At 43.9% G+C, this 20,967-nt stretch overlaps 1 protein-coding gene across 2 annotated transcripts in view; it reads left to right on the top strand.

Moving 5' to 3' along the window:
- Positions 1–20,967, top strand: part of SNX9 (sorting nexin 9) — an 89,228-nt gene that overhangs the window by 18,852 nt on the left and 49,409 nt on the right. For both annotated transcript variants that reach the window (XM_061428418.1, XM_061428417.1), the window contains exons 2-3: positions 19,269–19,355; positions 20,644–20,718. In XM_061428418.1, coding sequence (XP_061284402.1) covers positions 19,269–19,355; positions 20,644–20,718 — 162 coding nt within the window. The remainder of the gene's footprint in view (positions 1–19,268; positions 19,356–20,643; positions 20,719–20,967) is intronic.

The raw sequence follows: 20,967 nt of genomic DNA on the forward strand, positions 1-20,967 counted from the left end.
TGGAACACAGGATGCGTGGCACTCGTATTAATAAGCCAGTCATGGCACTCTTATTAATAAGTTAAGATTTGTGGCTGGTTACCTGGCATTGCTTAGGTTAGACTGTGGATCTCATGGACCCACCAGACTTTGAGGAAAATTGATGGTAGTAGTAAGTTCAGTATTTTTTTGATACTGCTTTAACGTGATCAGCTGCCTTTAGTCAATCAGTATCCTAGAGCCATATCAGGATTTAAACGATTATCAGAAGTGCTTTTCAGTATCGTTTTCAAAGAAAATGGATTTTAGACAATTATCTAATGAATAACAAAAGTGTAGTTTACTTAAGTAAATGTACCATTTTCTGTTTTACTAAGAAAATGGTATCGTAACTCTTTAAATTTAGAGGATCTTACAAGTATGGGGAACTCAGTAATTACAGTTTGTGTGTTACTCTTTCCTTCTGCTCGAGAAGTAGGGAAGACTTAATCCTTTGGAAAAATATATTCTGCTGCTGCTGATGGGACAGGATCTTTCTTGGCATTTCAGTTTAGCCAGTGTTCAGTGCTTATAATAATTTGCAATTGAGGTAGTTAGGTTTACCACAGAGGAGATAAAAGAAGTAAAGACATACAGCTTTTGTTCTCGAGGCCCTCGTGCCTTCATGATTCACAGCCTCGTCGAAGCGAAGGGGCTTGCGTAACTCAGTGAAGCTATGAGCCATGCCACTCAGGGCCACCCAAGACGGACGGAAGAGTTCGGACAAAACGTGGTCCGTTGGAGGGGGAGATGGCAAACAACTCCAGTACTCTTGCCACGAGAACCTCGTGAACAGGATACAAGACCATACTCAATGGGGAAATGAAAGATCCTGGCCAAATTACAAAGGCTCAGCATCCTCTCTGATTCTGCCGTAACCTTTGGTCTTTCCCACTAGCCTTTGAGGGCGGCAGCTTGTTTTCATAGCCTCTCGGAATGATCTGTTGCGGATATTCAGTGGATGACTTCCTGAGTGAGAGCTGGGGGCCTGCTGGGTGTCCTGGAGAGGACAGTCCTGGGTTGCACTTCCCAGCTTTGCTACTTTCTAGCTCACTAACCGTAAGCAAATTAGTCACTCTGGGCTGTTGGTTCCCTGTCTGTAATGATGCCTTCTTATCCCTTACAGGGACGTTAAGCTTTTTATGACTTCCAGGATCATCACAGTATAAAGAATTGTCCTCCCCTTGCCCAGTGTTAACTGCACCACTATTAAGAAATACTGGGGTCTTGGCTCATCAGGCCTAGATCAGTACCTGGAGTCAGACATGGGGTTACCTTACCTGACTCACGAGAGGGAGGGATGAAAACTTGAACAAAATGGGGGCGGATTTTAACCCCCCAGGGAAGAGGGGAGAGGAGGGCATGAATGTTGTGAGCACTCCGCAGTGCTGATTCTGCGTGAGAGAAAAATGGTGATTGGAGAGGGCTTGGTGTTGTGGAGTGGGGGACAGGGCTAGATTTTTAGGGTGGTGTTAGATGTTGGAGGATGGTGAACACCAGGGAAATGGATCTGAGCTCAATCGCAGGGAACAGGGTGTCATTAGGACTTTTTGATATGTGACACGATGCTGGTTTTTCTGAGAGGGCCTCTGGCAGCCGTGAGCTGGGTTGACTGGCTGAGAGGAAAGATGGGGGTAGGAAGAGCCCACCCGTTCCAGGGCAGCTGACATCATGGAAGGTGCAGGGCAAAGAGCTGGTCAGAACTCCAGCTCATTGGCCAGGTGTTCTGCCTCAAAACAGGTTACTTGATGCATGCAGTTGATAGGAGCTGCTGTTTCTCCTGCAGACTGAGTAATACCACCCACCGTTGGGCGTTGTTTTGAAAAGTAAGGAAGGATACATGTGAAGTGCGTCCCACCTAGAAACACTTAGTCCCACTTCACCTTTCCTCGTCTGTGTGGTTTCCTCTTTTTGTAGGGGCTTTTAGTTGCAGGAAGGACCAACTAGAAAGAGAAAAGAGGATGCTGGCAAAAACCTGGTTGGAGGTCCACTTCCTGTGTTGTAGGAGGCATCTGGTTAGGACCCACCAGGGAGTTTTTCTGGCTTCTCCATCTTTGCATGTGATGACTCCCTCATTCTGAATTTTTCCGTCTCTTGGTGCCTGTTTAAATCTCTTCATTTGACTAAGTATGATTCATTCTTCCGTTTTTTGGTATTTTTTTATTTTTTGGTATAATAAACATTGTCAGCTCTTCAAATTATATTGTATTTCCCTAACAATTCTCTTTGGTATACTGTGTCTTTAACTTTATACTTCTGATATGATAAACAGCAGCTGTATTTCTGTGATGAGTTATAGTAGCTATATGAATTTAGAAGAGAAAGTGCCCTGAAGAGGAACCACCGATAAAAATAAACCATAGTTAAGAGTACTGGCCTTCCTCCAGGTGTCAGTTTAAAACAGCCATCCCTGCTCCTCCCGTAGCCCCGTTGTGTGTGTATTTATGTAGACGGCTTTAAGGAGAAACATCATTTTGAGTAAAGATCTATACATTTCACTTAAGTATAGTGCTTGTGTGCGTGCTCAGTCACTCAGTTGTGTCTGACTCTGCGACCCCATGGACTGTAGCCCACCAGCTTCCTCTGTCCATGAGATGTCCCAGGCAAGAATACTGGAGTGGGTAGACATTCCCTTCTCCAGGGGATCTTCCCGACCCAGAGATCGAACCCACCTCTCCTGTGGATTCTTTACCACCGAGTCACCTTAAGGAAGTCCATCTTTAAGTATAGTAGCATCTATTAGCATCATTTAAATAGATTAATGTAAGATATGACAAACCTAGACAGTGTATTTAAAAGCTGAGATATCACTTTTCTGACAAATCTCCATATAGTCAAAGCTCTGGTTTTTCCGGAATCATGTACCATTGTGAGAATTGGACCATAAAGAAGGCTGAGTGCCAAAGAATCAGTGCTTTAAAATTGGAGAAGACTGTTGAGAGTCCCTTAGATAACAAGGAGATCAAACCAGTCAATCCTAAAGGAAATCAGTCCCGAATACTCATTGGAAGGACTGATGCTGAAGCTCCAATACCTTGGTCACCTGATGCGAAGAACTGACTCATTGGAAAAGACCCTGTTACTGGGAAAGATTGGGAGCAGGAGACGGAGACAGCAGAGGATGAGCTGGTTGGATGGCATCACCGACTCAGTGAACATGAGTTTGAGCAAACTCCAGGGATAGTGAAGGACAGGAAAGCATGGTGTGCTGCAGTCCATGGGGTCGCAAAGAGTTGGACACGACTTAGTGACTGAACAACAACAGTGTAAGATAGTTAATTTAAATTATTTAAATAGGTCCAAAGGGACTTGCAGATCATCCTGTCGTTTTTTCATGTGTGACTGATGTGGTCTAGAAATCAAGTATCCGATGTCTTTTATCTTATCCAGTAATACATGGTTATGATGGAATTATACTTTTAGGGCAGTCTTTTTGAAACCAGGAAAATGTGTCATACTTATTAAAGCAGGACCATGAGGCGTATATTCTTTAGGAGTTTTCTAACAAAAATTATTTTTAAAAATTTTATCCATTTTGGGACTTTCTTGGTGGTCCAGTGGTTTTTCATGCCTCCACTAAAGGAGACATGGGATCAATCCCTGGTCAGGGAACTAAGATCCTGCAAATGTGGCCCCCCCCCAAAAAAAATTACCCATTTTGATTATTGCACTTTTAGGACAGAGATGATAAGCAGAGGCTGCTAGGAGGGCACTGCTGCGAGGGACGGCGGCTGTGTACAGACTGTGCTGGCCGATTAGTCATCTCTACCACGGGCCCAGGAAGGAGGCGGGAGGCCTGCGTAATACCCTACACAGCTTTTGCTCTGGTCTTAGTAGCGCTTAATTCCTGTAGCTCATTTTCAGTGTGTTTTATTCGTAGGTTATTCAAGTAATATACTCTTTTTTTTTTCCTCCTGAATGCTAGTTTATAGACACAGTGGAGAAGCCCTGCTAAAAAGAAGGGTTGGTTTTTTAAAAACTGTTTTCGTAAATGTACCTTTGTATTATTTGACCTCCAGTCTGTACTTTTACACTTAGCTTTGCACAGCGCTCCCTCTGGGCCTTTGCGCTTGCTCCTTCTGCCATAGCTGGCCTTGCGTCCTGCCTCAGACCCTGCTTGTCACACGCCGGCACCCTCATTCACCGGTGTCAGCTCAGATGCTGTCGCTCAGTTGCTCAGTCATGTCCGACTCGTGGTGACCCCATGGACTGCAGCACGCCAGGCCTCCGTGGCCTTTCCTATCTCCCATGTTGCCTCATCAAAGTGACCTTCCCCAACAACCCCTTTCAAAGTAGCCACCAGCAGTCCGTTACTCTCGCATCAACTGACTGAGCTCTTTACCAGGACCTCCACCACCTGCTTCCCAGGTGGCTCAGTGGTAAAGAACCTTCTGCCTGCCATGCAGGAGAAAAGTGTTCGATCCCTGGTTCGGAAAGATCCCCTGGAGAAGGAAATGGCAGCCCACGCCAGCTTTGTTGCCTGGAGAATTCCATGGGCAGAGGAGTCTGGCAGGCTACAGTCCATGGTGTCACAAAAGAGTTGGACATGAATTAGTGACTAAACCACAACCACCGCCACCTGCATTACCTTGCACACCTCCTAAAAAAAACACTTCTGAGGGGAGGTAGCCACCTTGATGCTTTTCGCCACTGTGTCCACCTAGGACGGAGCCCTGCAGTAGTAACTACCTGTTACATATTTGGTTGACAAATGAATGTGTGCCTGCCCCCTAGCTTTGGTCTAGAATCCGGTCATCTGCTCTAGTAACCACAGAGGATCCCAGGGGAGTGCAGACTTTAAATATGGTCTCTGATGGCTTTAAGCAGAAAAGCCTAGAATGCTGTGGGGAAATTCTCACCCCACAGTCACAGTAGAGATTTAGGAAAAGTATAATTAAGAAATGTTCAGGATAAGCATTGGCACTTTGCGAAACAGAGCTTAGTTTATAAACTTAAGAGATGTATGATTGCCTGTTAAATGGTTTTTGATTCTTTAGCTGGGGCGGTAACCCTAGACTAAACGAAGTTTTTCGTCTCAAGAAAACTACTTTCTATAACTTCAAAACTGAAATAGGTGAAACTTACTTGGAAATGGCAATGAATGCATTAACTTGAGCATCAAACACCTGTTATGTTGTAGATACCAAACTGTGCAGTACGTTGATTAATCATTCCTTTAATAAATATGTATTTGAGTGCTTGCTGTGTCAGGCACTGTGCTGAACGCGATAGAGAAGGAACTTACAGTTCAGTAGAAGATGCACCACAGGTCAGCAAGCAGGAGTGATACCGTGTAAGTATAGCGCTGGGGAAGTACAGTGTAGGCCCAAAGGCAGCCTGGAGGAGAGACCCAGCAGGTTCCGGAGGTCATAGGATGTTTCCCACAAGTGAAATCTCAGTGAATTAAGGGGCCTGAAAGATGAGCAGATTTAATCAAGTCAGGGAAGAGGGGAGGTGTGTTCAGATGTAGGATTCATCAGTATAAAGATGGCAGGCGGAAGTTGTCGGGGGTGACTGTCACCCGGGGAGAGTATGTCCAGTGAGAAGAGCACTAGATCCCGGGAACATGAACTTTTTACAGGATGGCCTGCCTCCAAAACGAAGCCTGAGAAAGAAAAGACAGAAGAGGCCCCACATTGTGAAGCAAAGGGAGGAATGTTTCCAGAAGGAGGAAGTGGACGGCGGTGTCCCATGCAGCCAGGAGGCGGAGTGAGCTGAGCCCCGCAGGTCCACTAGTTTCCCTCCAGGAGGGTTGCTCGTGGCCTTGACAGAGCCATTCCAGTGTCATTACACAGGCAAAGCTCGGCTGCTGTGGGGTGAAGAGTGAGTAGCAAATGAGGTGGACACAGTGAACGTGGACAGCTTGTCTTAAAATTTAAATTTCTTTTGAATAGATAAAGAAGATATGGTACATATACAGTGGAATGCTACTCAGCCGTGAAAAAGAATGAAATAATGCCATTTACAGCAACTTAAATGGACATAGAGATTATCACACTGAGTGAAGTCCAAAAGAGACAAATATATACATTATCACTTAGATGTGAAATCTAAGCAAGACACGAATGAACTAACCTACAAAACAAAACCCGACTCACAGACCTAGAAAGCAGACTTGTGGTTGCCAGGGTTGGGGGAGATGGATTGGGAGTTTAGGATTAGCAGATGCCAACTATTGCAAATAGGATGGATAAACAACAAAGTCCTACTGTGTAGCATGGGGGACTGAATCCAGAATCCTGTGATAAATCATGCTGGAAAAGAATATGGAAGAGATTATATATGTAACTGGATCACTTTTCTATGCAGCAGACATTAACACTAAATCCAGCTATACCCCAGTAAGAAAGTAAATTGATTAATAAATTCGTATTTCTTAGAGAAGTTAAGAGAAGGCATAGATCAGAGGGATAGAGGAGTATCTGGGGTTGAGGCTTCCCAGGTGGCACAGTAGTAAAGAATCCGCCTGCCAATACAGGAGACCTGGGTTCGATCCCTGAGTTGGGAAGATCCCCTGGAGGAGGAAATGGCAACCCACTCCCGTATTCTTGCTTGGAGAATTCCATGGACAGAGGATCCTGACGGAATACAGTCCATGGGGTCACAGAGAGTCGGACACGACTGAGTGTGCTTGCACAATAAATTCAAATTTCTTAGAGATGTTAAGAGAAGACATTGGTCCAAGGAATATTTGGGGTTCAAGTAGGAATTCTTTAAAGAGTGGTTTAAATGCTAAGGAGAAGAAGAGAGCAGAGAAGTTAAATAAAATCATGGATTAGTTACAAAGTATAACTGGCTAAGAGCCTCTGAGCATATAGCGTAGGGGGCAGTTATCTTTGTAGTCTGTGAGAGTTTTCTCCTGGCCTCTCCTCTCCCTTCCTTCCTTTCATTCCCACCCCCTGCCCCCCTTCACACTGCAGCTTGTAGGATCTCTGTTCTCACAGGGACTGAACTCGCCCCCTCAGCAGTGGGAGAATCCAAACCACAGCATCTCCAGGGAAGTCCCTGTTTTTTGAAATTACAGCCGAGGTCATGTGCTTACATGTAACCCCCCAAAAGTGCCCTAAAGCAAAAAAAATTTAAAGTGGTTTTACAGTGTGAAGCTCATCACATCTGCTTTGTATGCTTGGTGTCTACACTGAAAGTATTTTATTTTGTTTAACACTTCTGGCAGGCCACTTTTGAGATTACATTTTTGTTTCTTTGACTTTTAAACCCACATTACTGCTAGCTGCTGGTGGCTGTCCATGTGTTAGGGGGTGTACCATCAGCCACAGAAAGCTCATTCCGTAGACGGAATGCAGTGCAATTAGGGTAACGTTAGTTGTGTTCCCCTCCCCCCACCATTGTACTATTTATTTGCATGGGCTTTTAAAAATCACTGGAAAAGGAAATGGCAACCCACTCCAGTACTCTTGCCTGGAAAATCCCATGGACAGAGAAGCCTGGTAGCCTATATAGTCCATGGGGTCGCAAAGAGTCAGACACAACTGAGTGACATTACTTTCACTTTAAAAATCATGGTAAAATATATGTAACGTAAATTTACCGTTTTCCAGGCAAGCATAAATGTCTTGATTTTATAAACTAAAGTCGATTTTGCAAAATACTAACAGGTATCCCACATATCTCTTAATTACCCCCTTGGAGGTTGTCCTGGTGCTCCTTGGGCGGTTCTTCCTTGGGTGGTTTTCTTGCTGCGCGAGCTGATCAGTTCTCAGCGGGGACTCTGAGAGATGGTCCCTCCGCAGGTCTCCAGGGCGGCCTGTGTGTGGCCCTTTGCTCTCCCACACCCTCCCCTGTGAACCCTGGCCTCCAGCGCCTCCCCGCTCTCATCAACAGCCTCTGCCTGGTCTCCCCTCCCCGATTCTTGGGCTTGTCCTCACTCTCTCCAGGAGCACTCTCCAGAGTTGCCGTGCTGATTCTTAGATTTTGGTCAGCATTTGACTTGTCTGAAGTTAGAGAGTAAATCCAGTACCTGGTGCACCATCTGTTTTTTCTGATGTTAGTTTACCTACTATGTGTTGTGAAATTCTTGTCTACTTTCTGAAATACTGAAATTCTGTTAAACTGGCCTTTTCCCAGGACCAGTTGTCTTCAGAAGAAAAGGGCCCCGGTGTCTTCCTTCCCTGTCTCTCGTGGCGGGAGGAGTTTTGCAGTGACATCTGCCTGCCTGCGTCTTGCACGCACATCCAGAGTCAGGTTGTACAGGCCTCCAGGGATCCTGGCTCTTGGCTCTCTTCCCCCCGGTGACTCAGTCCTTGGGGAGTCTGTGCACTTCCTCTGCCCCCGTCCTGACCTTTATGTGAGCTAGAGCCCCTGCAGTAGTGCTGCCATCTCTTCTTAACTTTCATTCCTTTACTTCCAGGTTTTCTGTCTCTTAAAGTGAATTTCTCATCAATAACGTATCTGCAGATCTTTTTTCTTTTATATATTTACCTCATTGCAGTGCCATCTCTTGTTGCAGAACATGGGCTCAGTAGTTGTGGTGCATGGACTTAGCTGCCCCACAGCATGTGTGATCTTTGCGGGCCAGGGATTAAGCCCGTTGTCCTCTGCATCGGCGGGCGATTCTTATCCACTATGCGACCAGGGAAGCCCAGGGTCTTACTTTTTATCAGGTTGACAATCTGTCTTTTAATTGGAGTATTTATTTTCTTCCTTCCATCCATCCATCCATCCATCCATCCATGATTGCCCTCAGGTTCACAGTATGCATTGGTATCTTAACACATTTCTAATTTCAAATAACAATACAGCACTTCGCATACTATGAGAACCTAGTACATCTCTATGGAGAAGGCGATGGCACCCCACTCCAGTACTCTTGCCTGGAGAATCCCATGGATGGAGGAATCTGGTAGGCTGCAGTCCATGGGGTCGCTGAGGGTCGGACACGACTGAGCGACTTCACTCTCACTTTTCACTTTCATGCATTGGAGAAGGAAGTGGCAACCAGCTCCAGTGTTCTTGCCTGAAGAATCCCAGGGATGGGGGGACCTGGTGGGCTGCTGTTTATGGGGTCACACAGAGTTGGACACGACTGAAACGACTTAGCAGCAGCGGCAGCACGTTTCTATATCTCCTTCCTGACCTTTGTGCTGTTTTCTTTGTACATTTTATTTCTCAGTTTTATAAACCCCACAATACACTGTGGTTATTCTTGTTTCAAAAGTCAGTTATCTGACTTTTAAAGTCAGATATCTTTTAGGGAAATTAAACGATGAGGTTTTTTTTTTTTTTTTTTTGCCTACGTATTATTTCTGATGCTCTTTCTTTGGTGTAAATTCAGGTGTTTGGTATCATTTTCCTTCTGGTTAAACAGCTTCCTTTAATATTTCTGGTAGTGTTGGTTTACTGGTGACAAATTTAGCTTTTGTCTGGAAATGTCTTTATATCATGTTTAGTTTTGAAGGATGTTTTTGATGGGCACAGAATTCTGTTGATAGATTTTGTTATTTTCCAGTGCTTTACAGGTGGATTTTGCTTGTATTGTTTCTAATAAGAAGCCTACAGTCTTTCTTTGTTCCTTTGTGTGTCATGAGTCTAGCTCCCGCCCCCATCTTTGGCTGCTTTTAAGATATTTCTCTTTATGGGTGATGTTGCATCAGTTCCTTTCTTTCAAGGGTAACTTCTGAGTGTGTTGACTCCAGGGTAGCCTTTAGCCCTAGCCTGCCTGGGGTCGTTACCTTGAATGCTTTGGGTGTGTTCAGTGGAATTTCCCTCTCTGGCTAGTCAGAGCTCTAGTATCTTCTGGTTCTGCCTGACCTCCGACAGTGCTTTGACCCTGCAGCTCCCAAGAGTTGACCTTTGCCGGGCCTTAAAGCAGTTTGCCCAGTTGTGTGCAGTTCAGTATTTACCAACCAGCTCAAGGAGACCTTTGCGCAGGTTTCTGGAGCCTTTTCCCTGAGTAACTCCTTTCTGGTAGTTTGTCCTCGGATTTCAGCCGCCTTCGGTTCAGTTCAGTTCAGTTCAGTCGCTCAGTCGTGTCCGACTCTCTGCGACCCCATGAATCGCAGCACGCCAGGCCTCCCTGTCCATCACCAACTCCCGGAGTTCACTCAGACTCAACGTCCATTGAGTCAGTGATGCGATCCAGCCATCTCATGCTCTGTCGTCCCCTTCTCCTCCTGCCCCCAATCCCTCCCAGCATCAGAGTCTTTTCCAGTGAGTCAACTCTCTGCATCAGGTGGCCAGCCTCCTGGAATTTTGGTCTCTGGCTTGTCAACTTTGCAGGACCTGTGCTTCCTGCCTGGGGCTCTTGGCTTCTTCCAGCACTTGGTCAGACAGTGCCCCCGGTCAGAAAGACAGTGCCCCGGGTCAGAAAGCCAGAGCCTTCACAGGGCTCATCTTCCCTTTCTTTTCTCTGGGAGTTTCCTTTCCTGTGCTGTCCTTTTGCGGAGTCTCTGAAAACTGTTACTTTGTATATTTTGTCCAGTTTTCTAGCTGTTTTTGTCAGTATGTGGTCACAGAGCAAATCTAATACCAGTTACTTCTTTGTTGCTTTTTGCTATTTGATTGGTTGATTTTCTTTTTTTCTTGGTCCTTATGGGATCATAGTTCCCCTCCCAGAGATGCAACCCCAGGCCCTCAGGCGGTTGGCAGTGAAAGAGCAGAGTCCTAACCACTGGGCCTCCAGGGAGTTCCCTTGATTAGTTGTTTTCACAACTAGATTTTGATGTATCAATTATTTACTTTATGTTCTAGTTTTTTTTTCTTTTTTAAATTTTACTTGGTCTATACTGTAGTTTTTTTAGTCTCTCCTTTTAGTAGCTTTATCCTAAAAGGCCTTGGGTCGATTGGTGTTCTATCAGGAAAATGATGACGTTCTACGGGACAGGGTTATTTTTTTTGCCATTTCGCGTGCGGTCACAGTTGACCCACGAGACCCCCCAGACAGCAGAGAAGCTGCGCCACTGCTCGGGCGCCCTTGCCTGTGCTTTCCCCAGCACTCAGTGAGCGCTCTGAAGCTCTCTGTATTTGAAAAAAAATACGGATTTAGGGGAAATTTCAGTCCCTGCAAGGAATCTGAAGCACTGAGTATAATAGAATATTTTGATAGAGTCCTTTGTGAGGACTTATTTCTCTTAACTTTTAAGAGAGATTTTTTTTTCCCCCTAAATGGGGTTGTTGGGTATTCAGTACAGAATAATCAGTGTAGTAAAGGGCTCGGTGGTCCTTGCTGGTGATCACTAGCATTAAGACAAAAAAGACTAACAGCTGAAGTAGGGACTTGTTTTAAGGGACAGTCTTTCAACCTAATGAGGAAAATGAATACTTTAAGGTACTTTGTGCCATTTTGGAAACTAGGCTGAGTTTATATTAGAGGTGGATGAAAATGTTAAAAAGTCTTGAGAATGATCGTATGATCTCTGGCTGTTGATTTTTGTTTGTGGCCTTAAAGTGCTAAAGGTGAAGTTTGGTCATTTTTGGTTTTTCAAGTCATGGTACGTTTCAGGTGCCCTTTTTAAAGTGAGCAGAGTGCTTTGGGACAAGTTCATTCACAGTTTCTCAAAAAGAAATCTTTTGGATTTTAGATGAAATGACGTTATATTTGTGGCTGGGCATCTCTGTGATGTCCTACCTTTGTTCTCCGGAACACAGTGTGATTTATTGAAAAGGTTTTCTTTACTAAGGCTCTTCATGCATTTGGTTATCGCTTCTGCTTGGTATTTTGTTTTTTGTTGTTGTTGTTGCACTTGGGAATAACCCCCAATTATCTTTGTATATACATACATTAAAAAAAAATCAAGTGATTGTTTACAGAGAAACTTGATTTCTTTTTATTTTAAAATTGGTCTCCTGATTAATTTTCATCATTCTAATATTGTTTCAAATGATTGGGGTTGAGGAATTCCCTGTGGACCACCGTCAGCCTTGGTTACCCCTTACCTTCGCACTCAAACTACACGCAGTGGGGGTGGACGCTCTTTCTGGTCGGCCTCTCAGGTGGTCTGGCTCTCCTTCAGTCAGGTGAAGTGACAGGCTCTAGAACTACTTGTGTGAGTCAGTAACCTGGCACTGGCTGTTTCCCTTGTGCGGCAGCAAGTTTTTTTAGCACACGCAGAATGTATGTATAATACTCAGGGGAAACGCTGGAGGTCATGATAGCTAGCGTTAATTGAGCCCTTTATGCCAGTCACTGTTCCGAGCACCTTACATCTATTACTTCACTGATCATTTGTGTCATGAGGCATATACTGTTGGCCTTATCGCATTCTTGAGGAATTTGAGCCGGAGACTGAGGAATTCAGCCAAGTTTACACGGCTGGTGAAACAGTAAGTAGAATGGGCAGTTGGACTCGTGGTCTGGCTCTGAAGCCAGCTCTTATCACCACGTTGCCAGTAATTACAGTTCATCCCCACTTTGGGGGAGAAATGAAAACATTGTCAGGATGCGCTGGGGGGCAGGGGTGGCGCAGACAGCCCACTGTCAGGGGAGCGTGTGTGTTTCCTGCTCACTGTCTCTGAAGTTTGAGACTGGGGTACTGTTTGCTGGTAAACCTTTATCTTGTTTTTCTATAACGTACATGTCATTTTATAACCAGGAAACACAGTAAAGCTATTTGAATTTGGAGGGGGGTGCAGTTTTTTCTTAGCCACAGGTAAGTAGGTTTTCCTGTGCTTTGCCCTGGAGGTTGAGTGGTGATTAGTAGCCTTGCAACTCAGATAAAGAGCAGGGTAGATATGCTGATATGAAGAGTCCGAAGACTAGATGGAACATGAAATGCAGAGGTGTACGGGTGCCGTGGTTCTGATTGGGTGTGTGTATATGTGTGTGTGTGTGTGCGAGTGCACACGCACACACGCGTGTCAAATGCAGAACATCCTGAGGGGTACTTTCAAATCTATTAGCGCTTGTGCCCTTTGGGGCAAAGAGGAACATTTTCTGACTTTTCCTTTTTTATCTTCATTATATTGCTTTTGTTGTTGTTGTAAAAGTGCCTTTTTACATACACACACAGAAATACAGCATGCAGACTGAGAGCTCCAGGAATGTGTAGACTTTACTCCGGATTCTGATTGCCTTCCAGCCATTTTTTGAGTTAAACTTTGGAGCATTTTGTGTTTTGTCATACCTGGGGAAACATTCTCGAAAAGACTGTGGTAATTTCAGCAAGATTCTGAGCTTCCTGGGTTAGTGGTATAAGACAGTGCTTCTGATTTATAATTTTTTTTTGACTGAACAGTAAGTTCATATTAAAAAAAAAAAACAGCACTTAAAATGGTACATAAAGATAACACTGAAAATTTCTCTCCTATCTGTCCTTCAGCCGGCTGTCTTCTCGTAGAGGCAATGTTACTTCTATATATCTTTACAGAGATAAGCAGATGCATTTTCTTTCTTTCTTTTTTTTTTTTTTTTTGACACAATGGTGTACTTTGCTTTATTTTCTCATTTAATGTATACACTTTAGAGATGATTCCACATGTGAAAAATAAGCAAGCCCTTCTCTTTTTTTTGGCCGGAGTACTTGATACTCCCTTCCATGGCAGGGCCCTATTTGACTAACCAATCCTTACTTTCAGGCTGGCCTGGTCCTTTGCTCTGTAAACAGAGCTGCAGTGAATAACCGTTTGCACATGTGTGAATATTTCTGGAGGAAGACTTCCTGGAGGCTGAGTTGGATTTTGATAGGCACTGCCAGGCTGCCTCTCACTGCCAGCAGCTCTACGTATCTCCTCTTTCTCTGCCCCTACACCCTCACCCACGATGTTCTGATCAAAGGTTTTTGTTTTGCCAGTTAATAGTGGAAAATTCATATTTGTTTAGTTTTGTAAGTGAGGTTTTACATTTTTGAGAGCCTTTTATTTCTTACTGATTCATAGTTACCCTTCATAGAGTAGGAGAGCCAACTTTAGTCTGTGATAAAAGTCACATATTTTTCCTGTCTTGTCATTTGTTTTTTTTGTTTAATCTTATTGATAATGGCTTTTGCCAGGCAAGGTAGGTATGTGTTATTTTGGGAGAAGAGAAATTTTTCTCTCTTCAGGATTTCTGTTCCGTATTTGAAGTCCTCCTCCACTGCAAGATTATTTTAAAAATTCACCTAAGATGTCCTTTGGTGCTCTTCATGGTTTTCTGTAAACTTAATGACTTAAGACAGCAGGTTATTCCCTGTACCTCTGCAGATTGGCTGTGAGTGGTTCTTGTGGTCTGAAAAGCCTGCCCAGGCCTCGATGGCCGTGGGTGGCTTTGCCCACATACCGGGGTCTCGCCTTGTGCAGCTGGGATGGCTGGGGTGAGACGGTGGTCTCTCTTTTGCAGAGGCTCATGTGGTTGGGGAGGTGATCCTGGCAACCGGGAGGGCAGGCCCCACCCGGCAGGTGCTTCATGCCCTTTGCTTGTATCACAGTTGCTGTTACCCTGTCAGCCAAAGCAAGCAAATGAACGAGTCCAGAGTCAAAAGGTGGAAAAACAGCCTCCACTTGGTACTGGGAGGAGTGGCAAAGTCACCTTGCAGAGGGTATTCAGAGAGGGATGGGAAGATTGATTGTGGCCATTGTTGCAAACAGCATGCCACACTCCTCAACTTTTCCCATTTTCTGTGTCTTTCAGGAATATTGTAAAGTTTTCCCTTACACATCTCCTTACATTATTTCTAACTAGTTATCTTTTGCTGATTCTTGTAACCTCCCCCCCACGCCATCTTCATTTAGAAGTCTTGGGCAGGTGATACATGTACACAGTTAAAATGATAAGAAATAAACTGAGAAATCTCAGTATTCTTATCCATTCATTTTCCTCTCCCATCTCTATAGGCAACCAATTTTAAAAGAATTTCTTTTAATTATCTAGTGCTTCTTTCTTCACTTTCACTTTTCCCTTTCATGCACTGAAGAAGGAAATGGCAGCCCACTCCAGTGTTCTTGCCTGGAGAATCCCAGGGACCGGGGAGCCTGGTCCCTGCTGTCTATGGGATTGCACAGAGTCGGACACGACTGAAGCGACTTAGCAGCAGTGCTTCTTTATGGAAGTACTGGCAAGTATAAGTATTCTGCCTCTGAAAAAAGTAGCATACTACATGCCCTATTGTGCAGCTAGCTAGCTCTCCTCAGTTAATGATACAGTAGTTCGTGTCAGTACATAGATTGTTCCCATTCTTTAATTGCTACATATTTTCTTATGATGCTATACCATGGTCTATGTAACTAATTCCCTTTTAGTAGCTACCAGGGTGGTCTGCAGTCTTTTCATATTGCAAACAGTGCTACACTAAGTGCCGTGGTACACACATGCGTGTAGAGAATGGATTCTCAAAATGAGACTTCTGGATCTAAGGGTAAATGGATCTTGAAAACTGTATTGAGGCAAAATTTCTCACTTATCAGATGAGCAGAAATACAAAGGTTGGGTGATTGATTTTGTTTGTGAAGCTGGGGAGAACCGTTTCTTTCGTATTGCTGGCAGAGGTTTAAATAGTGCAGTCCCCAGCAAAGGGAGATCTGGCTACATCTGCCGATCAACTTGTCTTCCTTGATGTGTGGGATTGAGCATTTTTTTTCCCCAGACATAAATGGTATAAGGACCATTTATTTTTTTCTGTGAGCCGTGTTTCTCTGCCCATTTTTCTGGTGGATTGCCGGTCTTTTTCTTGAGTTCTAGATGCTCTTTAAACCTTTTCATGTGAATTGCAGAGTTCTTTCCCTGGTAGCTCATGTTTTATATGTTAGTGATTGAGGTAATAGTGATGCTATGTGTGATATGGCCAATTTGATGCCACCACATCCAAGAACTGTTCAGATGCTTTCATCTGATTGTTCTATACACCAAATAAAGAAGCTTTGGTCCGGGTGAGTCTGGGTAGAAATCTCTTAGAGTCATCCCAGCCTCCAGCAGTTTGGTCACAACATGGCCTTTGGATTCCCTTGGTCCAAGTATTTCCAGAATCATTGTGCATGAGTGGAGTGGAGGCTGGGCGGGGTGACACGGCAGTGGATGGTACAGTTTGATTGGTTTAGTGAAAGTATTCCGAAGGATTTCTTCCCCCTTGTGATTGTAAATTGCCTTTTGTTACACAGAGACTTAAGATCATTCTATTCGTTTCTTGGAAACATATTCCTACGCAATGAATTTATGTTTACATTTCTCTTTGTCTTGGAGGTTTCTCAAGCCGCACTGCTTGTCTAGTTGGCCAGTTAGAAATCTCCTCCAAGTGCGTCATGTTTCAGGAGAACATACCTCAACCCATTTTCGGAAAAACATTTTTAAAAGCATGTATCAATTTTACTGGTAGTCTATTCTTAAAAAAATTTACAGAAGAAAATTAATTTTGGAGCTATTCTCAATGGCTGCCACCAATTCTGACTGACCAGGAACTGTGGAAATTTAGCCCTTGAAATGCTTGGAGTTGTTTCTTAAAGAACAGCTACTACTGGAAAAGGGAGTGAGAAAAATAACCTTTTCTTTCAACGACCACATCAGAAATAGTCGGCGGCTCGGCAGTTGAGGTCGAGGGCAGCATCTTTGTTTGTGTGGACCCTGTAGTGGCGGCGAGGGTGGGAAGGTGAGGAGACCTGGAGGCCAAGAGAAGACGGGAGAGGAGCTGGTGTTGGCGGGCTTCCAGTCTGCGCCAAACCTGCTCACCTAGAGCAACTGAGTTGCTCTTCTCAGCTCAGTGGCTTTTTTTTTTTTTTTTCCTGTTGACATTTATGCTCATTTGGGGATGTGCTTTTTAAATCTTCCCCAAAGTTAGTCTCAGTTATAATTCTTAAGCATCTCTAGGTTTAAAAAAAAAAAAAACAAGTCCTAAGTCAATGTTTAAAATAAACCTACAGTGCTTATTGACATTTTCCGTGGGTAGATGTTCAGTAATATTTAAATGTGTAGGGGAGTTTCCATTTTTTTATTTTTGACTTGTTTCACATTCTGTTTCACCAAGTTGTTAAGTTTAGTAAAGGAGAGGCTTTGCTATTCTGTATCTGAGGCCTGGTTGGACTTAAGTGGATCAAAAAAATTGTTAACGGATCCTCAAGGAGCAGGATCAAAACAGTGGGTTCCTTGTCTGGCTCTTGTCCTGGGGGTGCGTCCTGGCCTGGGGAGCCCCCCTCTCCCTCCTCAGGCCTTTACCTCCTATCTGCCCTCATTGCGTGAGGGATTGAGGTTGGTTTGACATGTTTTTAAAAACATGTTTTAGTCCTGAGTGGGACAAGCCGAATTCTATCTCCTTTTGCAGCTGCGTGAGGAACATACCTCAGCCCAGGGTTGCTGTCCTCGTAGTGACCTCAGGAAAACGGTGACACTTGCAGAATTCTCACTCTACCTGAGCCTGGCTCTCAGTCCCCCTTCCCAGTGTGTAAAAGTAAAGGATCTGATGCTGTGCACTACTGTTCATTTCTTTCCAACATTTTATTATGAAAAATTTCAAGCATGTAGAAAAGTTGAACTCATTTTCCATTGGACACCATAAACCCACTATCAAGATTCCATAAATAAGTTTACTTACTATACCTGCTTTATCACATTCCTCCACCAGTTCATCTTATAATTTTTGATGTATTTCAAAGTAAATTAGAATTTGGGATCTTTCCCGGTAATCTTCTGCCACCGGATGTGAATCCTTGGTCCCTGTTAGAAGCATTTCAGGTGTCCTTAAGCAGGTGTGGAGGAAGCACTGGCCAGCATGTTCTTGCCCCATGGTCGGTGTGCAGCAAATGCGTGTTAAAGGCGTGTATGCCCGCTAGTCCTAGCTGATGAACCCTGTAGGCAGACTTCGCTTTGCCTCTTAGGACAATTACTTTTATATAGATATAATTCTGTTTATTTATTTATATTCATTCTTTGGTCTTCATTGCCGCGTGGGCTTTCTCTAGTTGCGGAAAGCGAGGGCTCCTCTGTTGCGGTGCGCAGGCTTCTCCTTGTGGCGGCTTCTCTTGTCGTGGAGCTCAGGCTCCAGGCGCAGGGCCTCCGGTAGCTGCTGCGCACGGCTCTAGAGCACAGGCTCAGCAGTTGTGCACGTGGGCTTAGTGCTCCGCAGCATGTGGATCCTCCCTGACCAGGGATCGAGCCCACGTCTCCTGCTTTGGCAGGTGGAGTCTTTACCACTGAGCCACCGGGAAGCACCAGGATGAATTCAAAACAAACCACGTTTCCTAGGTACATGTGGTCTCGATTTGTAAGATGGACTGCCTTCTATAAGACAGTACATGAAGAGACAATTATTTAGAATTTGAGATGGACTAAATGCACATAACATAAAAGTATATGTATTTTTTACAGCAGTAGTTGTCTTTCTTGGAATACGTGCATGGCAGTTATTCCAAGTAACCCACATCTCAGGGTTGGTACCTCAAGCATCTGCTTGAGGAAGGGCCTGAAAGAGCAGCCCCACCTCACATCAACCAGAACAGCTTCCCTTTAGTCTATTTTCTATGAGATTCAGATTCCATGGCAAGAAAAATTTTGAAAATCACAACTGCTCAGGTTACCTGACCCAAGTATACGAGAGCCCTAGGTAAGTCTTCGTATGGCTCAGATGGTAAAGCATCCACCTGCAAAGCAGGAGACCTGGATTCGATCACTGGATCGGGAAGAACCCCTGGAGAAGGGAGTGGCTACCCACTCCAGTATTGTTGCCTGGAGAATCCCATGAACAGAAAAGCCAGGTGGGCTGGAGTCCATGGGGTCGCAGAGAGTCGGAGACGACTGAGCAACCAACACTTTCTTCTTAGTAGGAAGTATTCTAGTAGAAGAGTATGAATATATCTTGCACACAGCTCAGATTTCTGTGTTTTTAGTTGGCTAAGGTTGCTGCACCATCAAAATTTACCCTAGGTAAAGAACAGTGAGAGTTTTAATAGCAGGAGGCTCATCTAAAGACTGTGCATCTCGTGTGTACATACTTCCATGGAGATCCCTCAGTCCCTGAGAGTCCGTGTGCCCACAGTGAACAGTGTCTGTATTTCCACTCCTTACCTCCTGCCAGGAAGGCCATGCGTGCTCTTTTCCCCTTGCTGAAATGGGTTTATTCTGAGTTCTTCGGGGCCCGATCTCAAGTGCAGTGTGGGCGGCAACCAGAAACCTCCCTCCTCCCAGAGCAGAGCAGGGCTCTCTCTCTTCGTGTCATTCTTCCTCACAAACAGGGCTGATGAATCACTTTGATCCGACGTCTTCCTTTGTTCCAAAACAACCGCAACCGCGGTCATGACATGTTGTTCACAAAGTGAGCGGCATAGGTGGTTCTTTTTCTCTTTTTTTTACTGTTACGTTTACATTTGTAACTTCCTCTTTTTCTCTTTACTTCCAATAGGCTCGGGTTATGTATGATTTTTCTGCTGAACCTGGAAATAATGAACTGACAGTTAACGAAGGCGAAATCATCACAATTACAAATCCAGTAAGAGAACTGTTATGTTTAAATTGGTCTCTTAAGGATTTATGTTTAAGATTTTATTTTTTTAATAGGCTGATCTTTCAAACCCACATGAATTCCTTTCCTGTTGCTTGTGCAGTACTGATGGTTAAAAAAAGAATTGCTGGTTAGAAAAAAATATATGTAGTTTTATACAGTATGCCAGGTGTGTATAAGTAAATAGGCCCTATTTTTAATCATAGAAGACATGAAAGCTTATATTTACTTTTTTTTTTTTTTTAATGAAGAAGCACTCTTAATTTCTCGGTAAAATAGTATTTAAATTGCTGTTGTGGTCAAGAAATGGACAGTCATTTAAAATGACTTTTTTAAAGAATATGTTATCTAGATTCAGGTGGATGTTAATTAGGGTATGGTTTATGAATTTAAGATAGCCCTTATTATCTTAAAGGGAAGCAGTAGGATTTTTCAAAGGTAACATCAAAAATTGGGAATCCTGGCATAGAATACATTATACTGTTTAGTTTATTAACATTATTTATCTAGGAGCGCTCTGGAAGGTTGGGCCAGTTAGTTTTCTAAATAACAGGCAATCCCAAAGCTTAGTGGCTTAAACAGTCTGTTGTTGTTCCTTGGGGATCCACAAGCCAGCTGGGTGGTTCTCCTGACCTGGGCTCACCCATGGGCCTGCATCACCCAGCATGGCGCTAGGGCAGAGCAGGCCACTATGACCTCCTCTGTCTGGCATTTCTCCTGCTGGGGGTCGGCTGGCTTTGGGTGGGCCAACAGGGAGATGGACGGAGCCTTGTCTCTGTCATCATCTGTCAACCCAAATATCAGCTCTTTTGGGGAAGAAAGAAGAGTGAGCTGAAGTGTGCAGAGCCTCTTGAGGCCGGCTCCGTATTCACCCTGTGTTATCTCCACCTCAGTCTGTTGGCCGAAGAGGTCACGAAGGATAGCGCAGGTTCTGGAAGTGAGGGTGCGTTCTGCCCCTTGACAATCAGAGCTGCAAACCATGTGTAGTCTACCACAGACCAGTCATCAGAAAGAAATTACAAAATCTTGGCATTCTGTTTCTCTCTCTCTGATCAATTATTGTTGAAGTTTGATTTTTCTCATTTTTAAATTATATCCTTTTCTGGCATAAAGAGAAAGCTTAAGAATTTGACATTTTTAACAGCGTTAACCCCATAGGAATGAAAAGGTTAATGGGTTAACGTTAATTACTTTTTTTATGGATAACAATTCCCAGAGCCAAATTTCTCCAGGAAATTCCAACTATAATATTTTTTTTTCTTTTAACCTTTTTGAGGATGTTGGTGGAGGATGGCTGGAAGGAAGAAACAGCAAAGGAGAACGAGGGCTTGTTCCAACAGACTATGTTGAGGTAAGAATTTACTCTTGTTTATTAATTAAACCTGGTCTTTGTCATATGTGTTTTTACGAATTATCAACTTAAAGGACAAGAATGAAAGATAACTCTATTTTTATTTTTAATGAAAAAAATTCCATTGTAAAAATAATACTTGCTGATTATATAAAATGTAGAAAATTCACTAAAGTAGAACCAAGAAGAAATATTACCTACAGACTTATATGCCAAAGAGTGACTCCAAATACTCAGCTGAAGTTCCTT

The sequence above is a fragment of the Bos javanicus genome, chromosome 9, assembly GCF_032452875.1.
Source record: "Bos javanicus breed banteng chromosome 9, ARS-OSU_banteng_1.0, whole genome shotgun sequence".
NCBI lineage: Eukaryota > Metazoa > Chordata > Mammalia > Artiodactyla > Bovidae > Bos > Bos javanicus.